Here is a 9,412-nt window from a genome sequence, read left to right on the forward strand (position 1 = left end):
ATAACAGTTTGTATAATTTTAGCTTTTAGCTACAATGTCACTAATTTAGGCTTTTACCTGTACTTTAGCTTATTTTAGCTTTTAACTTAAAAAGGTAAATGGTAAATGGTACTGAACTTATAGAACGCTTTTCAAGTCCCTCCGGACCCCAAAGCGCTTTACACTAACAGGCATTCACACTCACATTCACACACTGATGATGGCAAACTACACTGTAGCCACAGCTGCCCTGGGGCACACTGACAGAGGTGGGGCTGCCATGCATCGGCGCCACCGGACCCTCTGACCACCATCAGTAGGCAAGGTGGGTGAAGTGTCTTGCCCAAGGACACAACGACTGAGAAGGCTGGACCGGGGATCGAACCAGTGACCTTCTGGTTCCAGGACGACTCCCCTAACCACTCCGCCACAGCTTTTAGCTATGGCCTTGCTAATTTTAGCTTTTAGCACCAGCAGTCACCTTCTCAACATTTAGCAGCAAGTTCTCAAAGAAACGCCAACCTTCGCCCACAATTGCTCCACTTCTCGGGCTCAGCCACCACTCTCTCAGGCCGTGTTAGAATACAGCAACAAGCTAGCAGATCGCGCCAAATTAGCATGATGCTAACGCTTCGGGTGTCAGATCTATATCGCTTCCTTTTCTTTCCATAAACAGAATCTTTCTGGTCTCTCAGCGTCAGTTTTAGCTGTGGAGGAGAAAACATCTCCAGCAGTTTGAGAAGAAGCTAAACATGCTCCGTTCTTCTTTTAGGAACAGTTTTGTCTATCCATCATCCTCCATGTTGGTGATGTTTGAACATGTTAGGTCGTTTAGCATGAAGGGGTTTCAGCTATAAATAAAACTTCTTACCTCTTTGGAGACGTTCTTCATAGAACAAGCAGCTTCACACATCTTCCTGGCCTTCTCCATCRGTCCCAGATATTTGTAGCACTGCGAAAGACAAGATCAGAGGCGGTCAAAAGGCTGACTGGATTCAGCAGACCAGACCTCCATTAACCAGACAACCACAAACCTGATGGTTCCAACACTGACCTTGGCCAGAAACACATAATTCAGTTTGGAGTAAGCAGGATGAAGCTCTTCCACCTGTAATAAAAAGATAGAAAAATTAGTTCTTTATGGTCAGAAACAGCAAATACAGAAACTGGGTTTATGGGATGTTCTCCATCTGTACGTGACGAGCGACGTGCRGCGACACGAGCCGATTCAATCAAAGCGCTGAGTGAAGACACCAGGAAGAGGCACGCACATGAAAGCTGGCCAGCAGCAGAACTATTTTCTACACTATATAAACAATGGAAATGTGGGAACAAAGATCAGAGCTGCGTAAAAACACAGACGCTCCTGAAAACTGAGCCGAGGAGCGAGCTGGAGGCGATGAACAGGAGGTGCAGGAGAAGCTCAATTCATCAGGACTGCCYAGACGCTCAACACGACTGAAACAACGAAGAACTCAGACATCAGAAATCAGGAGAAATGTCTTTAAAACTGATTTATCAGAAGTTTTAATCAAACTTGCCATAAAAGCCTCTGGTCATTGAAGCATCTTTATTAATGTTTGGTTGATTATTCTCTCTGTTTATCAAAGAAACATGACATGACATGACTGACATTTTAGGATCGTTGTTTCTGAACGATTATAGTTTATGTTTAGGTCAGCTCAGAGTTCACAGACAAACTCTCATTAACGTCCACTGTTTCCTTTTTAAACAGGAAGAGGAAGCTCTTTTCACTTTTTTTTTTAAATGTAATGTTGACATTTTAAGAAACAGTTCAAATAAATCAGTTAAAAAATGCAAACTGAAGTTTGTACTTTGAGAAAATTCTTCAGAGCGTCTTCAATGGTGGCACTGGGAGGTTCTCCGAACAGAGTTGTGGCAACTTTTCTCTCAATCCACGACAACTGAGCAACCTGTCAAAACAAATCAAACACATTTGTTTAATAAACCATTTAATGAACAGAAACAAAGTGCTTCACTGTTTTTTTTCTGTCTGAAACTAAAGTCCATAACTTTTACCCCTAAATGACCAGTAAAAACACTGAACATCTGCAAACTGCTCTTTATTGCCCAGATTATCTTTTTTACACAAAATCATTGTTTAATGAAGCTCAGCATGTTACATTGTTACATTATTAGCATGTTACAGCTAGCAGTGACCAAAAACAACCAGACAAAATTACAAAGGGATGCCAAAWTTGAGACTGTTTTGCAACCAGCGGTTGCTATAGCCTTGTAGCAGGAAGGTATGGATACGCTGGTGTTAGCATTGGAGAGGCTAGCGACTAGCATGCCTAGGCTACTCACCTACTTTATTAGACACTAACTTTTTTGGATAAAGAAAACTCTCTCTATAAAGCGAACTTTCTCTAAAATGTTCCAACTTGATAGTTCTGGATTTTCTTATATGAGAAAATGCCAGCTTATCCATGCTAGTCGCTAGCCTCTCTAATACTAACACCAGCTTATCCATGCTGGCTGCTAGCCTCTCCGATGCTAACACCAACATATTCATGCTAGTCACTAGTCTCTCTGATACTAACGTCATCTTATCCATGCTAGTTGCTAGCCTCTCTGATGCTAACACCAGCTTATCCATGCTAGTTGTTGGCCTCTCTGATGCTAACGCCATCTTATCCATGCTAGTCACTAGCCTCTCTGATGCTAACGCCATCTTATCCATGCTAGTCGCTAGCCTCTCTAATACTAACGCCAGCTTATCCATGCTGGTTGCTAGCCTCTCCGATGCCAACACCAACATATTCATGCTAGTTACTGGTCTCTCTGATGCTATTGCCAGCTTATTCATGCTAGTCGCTAGCCTCTCTGATGCTAACGTCATCTTATCCATGCTAGTCGCTAGCCTCTTTGATGCTAACACCAGCTTATCCATGCTAGTTGCTGGCCTCTCTGATGCTAACGCCATCTTATCCATGCTGGTTGCTGGCCTCTCTGATGCTAACGGCATCTTATCCATGCTAGTCGCTAGCCTCTTTGATGCTAACACCAGCTTATCCATGCTGGTTGCTAGTCTCTCCGATGCTAACACCAACAAAGTCATGCTAGTCACTAGCCTCTCTGATGCTATTGCCAGCTTATTCATGCTAGTCGCTAGCCTCTCTGATGCTAACGTCATCTTATCCATGCTAGTCGCTAGCCTCTTTGATGCTAACACCAGCTTATCCATGCTAGTTGCTGGCCTCTCTGATGCTAACGCCATCTTATCCATGCTAGTCGCTAGCCTCTTTGACGCTAACACCAACTTATCCATGCTGGTTGCTAGTCTCTCTGATGCTAACACAAATGAAAAATGAATAGTCTCCTTRTCATTACCCAGCTCCGGCCTCTCAGTTAGCGGAGCCGGCCTATCAATAATCAGATCAATAGCTGGATTAGGAATAGATAYCCTCCTGCTACAAGAARGTAACAACTACTGGTTGTCTTAATTTTGGCCCTCARACCGCACTATAAGATAAAGACTCCAGATGACCTCTGAATGTGGTCGTTTTCACTGCATTTTGCGAGTGAGAAATGAAACAGGTGAGGGAGGGGGTGGGGTTACATACAGTGTAGCACCAGCGGCCCAGCAGGTAGTAGGACAGGGGGTCCTGCGGGTTCAGCTCGATGGCTTTATCCAGATGATCCTGGGAGGAGAGACAGAGGCTGTTCAGAGCCGATTCATGATAGCAGCTGCAGTTTCTTTCTGTTCTGACCTGATCTGTCCTGCTTCACCAACACACAAGTATTTCACAAACACCTGGCACACACGCGATCCTGCTGAAGCACCCTGCCTGCTCCCCGGCTCTCACAGACCCTCCCTCCTTTATTTGATGACTTTTTGTTTTCCCTCACCGGCGCTCTACCTCCCGCTCTTTCACCTGTCAAGAGTTCTGAAGGTACACAGTGTTTATGGAAGCTGCTGACAGAAGATAAAATGCTACGTGCAGTTGTTCCACACATGGTCTTATGTAACTGCTTGTTAGAAGGAGGGGCTCCCCGACTTAAATGACCCGAGTATCAAATCCCACAGTTTCATCAAATTACACCAGAGACGTGTTCTGTAGGTTTTAGTTTGTGCCTCACCTTAAAGATGTAGCCGTTCTTTATCCTGTTCTGTATCGTGTCATATTCTGCCATAATTCCACACATAACGGCGTACCTGTAYAAGTAAAATAAGACAAAACTCATTTTCACATAAAGAAACGTAATTAAATACAGATCAGACTTTGAGCTTGTTTGATGGTCGAGCGCAAATCAGAAGCAAAAACCAACTCATGCAGGAAGGCGACGCTTCAGGTGAAGTCAGAGTGAAAGAAAAACATTTAACAGTTCTCTTCAAACAGACTCATGAAATATGTTCTTCCCTGATCTTAATACAGAAGAAGTGTGGCTGTTTGGAGCGGCCGTGTGGTTGGACAGAAACTGACAGAAACTGGTTGTTTGGAGCATTTAAAGAACACAAGGTGTTTTACACAAGGAGCAACTCAACACCATCGTGATGAAGATACAGTGAGGCTGACAGCCGCTCACTAAGCTGCAAGAACATTTTATTACAATCAGACTCAAACTGATTATTTCACAATATTAGATACAAAAACTAAATTCATGTCTCATTTGTTGTTATTTTATAACCCTGCGTAACATAATTCTGTACTTATTTGTTGTTGACCATCAATCAGGGACCATCTCTGGAAAAAAAAAAACGATTGGAGGYCCTCAGGGGAAAGAGGGCCACTGAGGGCCAATGAGGACACAGAGTTTAAACGTGCAGAAAGGTGTGTCTCGCATCAGGGTTCTACCCGCCATTGTTTTTATTGTCAGCTGTAATTTTATCTCCCAAAAGAAAAAAAAGAAAAAGAAAAAAAATCAAGAGGAGAAAGTGAGCAGCAGCGAAACATGACGAGGGAGGATGAGGTGAGGACAGAGATCTTTTAGTGAGTTTTAGGTATAAATCCCCTCCTCTGCTGGGCAAAAACAAAAGGCCTAAAGTGCTGGGCGCTTTGTGGAAACGGCAGATTGATTTCAGCTTCAGGTCCAAACATAAAGAGCTCATTGAAATGCAAGAGGGCCCGGCAGGACTCCGGGCCAAAACCTGAGCAGAGACAAGAGGAGCGGCTGCAGAAACTCAGCGTGTCAGGGTGATGCTAGAACGCTGAGCTGTTAATAATTATACAAGTGTTTCAAATAAAACAAACAAGTTTAAACTTGATTTTACAAATAAAAAAGTTCTTATGCTTCACTTATTGTCTTGTCAATCATTACTTCCTGTTAAGACGTATCAGATCAACTGCAAGTAAATAAGTAAAGTTTTATTTATAAAGCACATTTCACAGAAATATATTCACAAGGTGCTGTACAATCATCAACAATGTAAAAATGGCGGAAAGTTAAAATGAAACATAAAACAAACAACAGAATGAAACATCAAATCAAGAATAAATTCTAAAATTGTAACTCAGACACACGGTTGAGGCAGAGCATGACAAGAGATGAGTGTTATGTATGCAAGAATGTAAAAATCATAAGAAAAATTGTTGAATAAAAAAGGGGTGTGGGGTGGTGAAATTTATGCTAAATATACAATAATACAAAAATACAGAGAGAAGGGGGAAAGAATATTATGCCGTATGTTCAATAATATAAAACAGATAGTTGGCGAGCAGTTACTGAAGGGTAGGTTGCCATTAATGGTGAATGGTTAGCTAAAAGCTTGAGTAAAACTGTGTTTTTTTAGGTATTTCTTAAAGGAAACAGTGTTATCAAAGGAGCACAGATTAACAGGGAGTTCATTCCAGAGCCTGGGGGCCACAGAGGAGAAGGACCAGTCACCACGGGTCTTAAAGCGAGTGAGGGGAACCATAAGGAGGTTTTGATCCTGTGAGCGGAGGTCTCGTCTGGGGTTGTAAGGGGAAATGAGACTTTTAATATAGTTGGGTGCTTGGCCATGTAGAGCTCTGAAAGTGAGGACCAGGATTTTGAACCGGATTCTGAACTGAACCGGAAGCCAGTGAAGTTCTGCCAGGATCGGGGAGATGTGGGTGAATTTGGAGGTTCGAGTTAGGAGTGTTGCTGCCGAGTTTTGGACAAGCTGAAGGCGATTTAACTGTTTCTGGTTTAGGCAGGTGAACAAGCTGTAACAATAGTCTATGTTAGAAATGAAGGCATGAATTACCATTTCCAAGTCTGAAGTGGACAGTACGGGAACTGCAAAGACCTTGAAGATAAAATCTGTGAMCTCAGTGTCTTAATGTACCACCTGCGCTACAGTCCCACTTTGTGGTCATTTCCTCCCTCTGTATAGCCAACCAGGGACTTTGAATTTGCATAACAGGCTGTTCAAACTATTCAATTGGTTGTCACCTTTTGACTGACACCTCTTTTGACCAACTGAGTTCATCTATAGACTCTCCAGATCCCAAAATATGTGGCGAGCCCCTCATGTCCCACCTGTTAATGGTGACTAGCTGTGTTTTCATTTACCATAAAAATGCGCAAATTAMAATTGCGAAAATAAATTAGCTTAATGTAAACATGCCAATTTCGAAAGAAAAAAAAACATGTTTTTCGACAAAATGGTTTTGCGCTAGGATAAGGTGTTTTTTTTTTTCAGCCGTATCGAAATTGGTGTATTTCGCACGTGATCAACAACCGGATTTTGCTACTGGCGAAAAAGACGACAAAGAAGAAGACAACKGAATTTAGAAGCAGTAAAATCACCTATTACAATTTCCCAACGCAGCCTTTGTAACTGCTCTCAAGTATAAGGGTCTTGTCGCTGGAAAGCCTTGATAAGACGCCGACGTCTACTCTGATGATGAGCGCTAGTGTCGTAGTAGCAACATGCTATGTGTTTACATCCGTTTCTTCCATGTTTGTAATGACTTATCACGAGAACAAACATATTCACGTATTATTTTAAAAGCATTTCTTACTTAATGGAAACACTGCAGTTGCGAAACTGTGTTTTTTCGACATTAACAGAATATCAACAAAGTTTTGCACACATTTGTAATGGAAACACAGCTACTGATTGACTAGAATCGGCCAATCAGCTCTGAGTTTGTATTTGATATGCAGCTTTGGAAATTAAAAAACAAGTTAATAGTTATAATGCATTTTAACTTCAATAACTAAACATTAGTTACAGTTTATGAAAATATGACTGCTCAAGATAAAAATTCAGATTGAAAGCTTTACATAGAGACTTGCGAATTTAATCCAAGGGGCTCAAGAGGAATACCAGATGTAATCTGTTATAGGCCCAAAGGGTACCAGGTTAAATAAACGGTATTAAAACTATAACTGTGTGTTTTATATAAACCACTCAATGTGGGAAACAGAGCTGCAGCTTTCACTGAGCTAGAGCACATTCACAAAAAAAATCAGGTTTGCTCAGATTAACCTCCTCACCCAACTTATTAAGCTGTCACTCAGACGACTGAATGAACGAGCATTAATAAGGATTTACAGCTCATATTTCCACATATTAAAGCGTAAAACCTTGTTAGGGTATAKTACTAATTTAAAAACAGCAGTTCCTTTAAGTTGGAGAACCGTATTTGTTCAGGTTACAGAAAAATAAGTTTGTTAAAAGTCAGAGTGGCTGAGCAGGAAGTGGCGGGTCGTGTGTTTAAACAGCACCTGCCAGAGTGCGACGAGCTGAGAGGCATTCACAACAAGCAGGTGACAAGTTTTCTCACGATATGGGCGCTCTAAGTAAACAGTTACCTCAGACATAAACTTCCTTTCAGCTGCAGCTGGCACCGCTCCCAGACCCGGCCCTGCTCCCTTCTCAGGAAAAATGGGTTTACCTCCTTCGATAAGGACATTTTGATGGAATTAAATCACCAATAAGCTGCTTTTAAAAAAAAGCTGCTTCTTACAATTAACTAAACAAACACGGCCTTTCTGTACCAGCCTGAGCGCCGCGGTACGCTCAGCTGAGATTACTGAAACTTTGTCTTAAGCTCTTTTCTGTGACAATAAAAACCATCTCGACCCGATGAGACAGTTTCTCCAACCGTAACGTGCACGTCGGCAGGAATTTGTTTTATATAAACAAAAATTTTTAAAAAGGATGCATCGTTCCCTTCTTCATATTTGCTCAATCCTGAAGGAACATTAAACAAACAGGAATGAGCAACGCAGCGTTTAATCCCCGCAGATTATTTGCAGGAATCCGCTGCGTCTGCAGCAGCGTTTGACCTTCTGTGCTCCTGCTGTGAAGCCGTTGTATAATCAGTCAAGTTTTGACACGAGCAGAGTTTTACAAGTGGAATGCATCGAGGCCTGTGCAAATACAAATACGATTTCTGCAATCAGGTAAGAACAGCTAATTAAAACGAGGGGATTTTTCAGCCTCGGTCATAAAGCAGGAGGGCTGGAATACAAGAGGAGAAAAATCTGTTAAACGTTTTAATGCCAGGAGAGGAGACAGCTATTAATACGTTAATTTATTGCCACACTAATGCCTCCAGAACAGGAATAACTGCAATTTTAAGAGATTAATTTGAACAAAACAGTTTCTGTAAGAATCGTGAAGAATGCASCTACTTCCTGAAACTCGTTCCTCTCTAAAAGACCTGTCGCACTTTTACACAACTTGTGTATTTTATGTCTAAATTACAAATAGAAGTTATATTTTTAATCATTTTATTAGCATTACAGTAAGTGTACAAAGATAAAAGAGGCGTTCAGTTGATGTCTTTACAACTTCACAAGATGTCTAAACGTTAACAGGGTCTTAAAGCCCAGCAGGAGTTTGGATTTAAACCAACAACCCCACAGAAACCCTGGAGACACCATGGAGTCCACAGAAAGACAGAGAAGTCTGGATGGACAGATTGATGGATGGATGGATGGATGGATGGATGGATGAATAAATGGATGGATTAATGGATGGATGGATGGATGGATGGATGGATGGATGGATGGATGGATGGATAAATGGATGGATGATGGATGGATAAATGGATGGATGGATGGATGGATGGATGAATAGATGGATGGATGGATGGATGAATAGATGGATGGATGGATGGATGAATAGATGGATGGATGAATAAATGGATGGATGGATGGATGAATAGATGGATGGATGAATAGATGGATGGATGGATGGATGAATAGATGGATGGATGGATGGATGAATAGATGGATGGATGAATAAATGGATGGATGGATGGATGAATAGATGGATGGATGAATAGATGGATGGATGGATGGATGAATAGATGGATGGATGGATGGATGGATGGATGAATAGATGGATGGATGGATGGATGAATAGATGGATGGATGAATAGATGGATGGATGAATAGATGGATGGATGGATGGATGAATAGATGGATGGATGAATAGATGGATGGATGAATAGATGGATGGATGAATAAATGGATGGATGGATGGATG

General features: G+C 41.7%; 1 protein-coding gene across 1 annotated transcript in view; it reads right to left on the reverse strand.

The window, feature by feature from the left end:
- The window catches only part of rmdn2 (regulator of microtubule dynamics 2), a gene marked incomplete at its 5' end in the record, with an annotated part of 30,465 nt that overhangs the window by 1,562 nt on the left and 19,491 nt on the right, over positions 1–9,412 (reverse strand). The window contains 5 exon segments of the mRNA XM_014019880.1: positions 851–931; positions 1,034–1,087; positions 1,815–1,913; positions 3,567–3,644; positions 4,084–4,159. Coding sequence (XP_013875334.1) covers positions 851–931; positions 1,034–1,087; positions 1,815–1,913; positions 3,567–3,644; positions 4,084–4,159 — 388 coding nt within the window.

The sequence above is a fragment of the Austrofundulus limnaeus genome, unplaced genomic scaffold (assembly GCF_001266775.1).
Source record: "Austrofundulus limnaeus strain Quisiro unplaced genomic scaffold, Austrofundulus_limnaeus-1.0 Scaffold235, whole genome shotgun sequence".
NCBI lineage: Eukaryota > Metazoa > Chordata > Actinopteri > Cyprinodontiformes > Rivulidae > Austrofundulus > Austrofundulus limnaeus.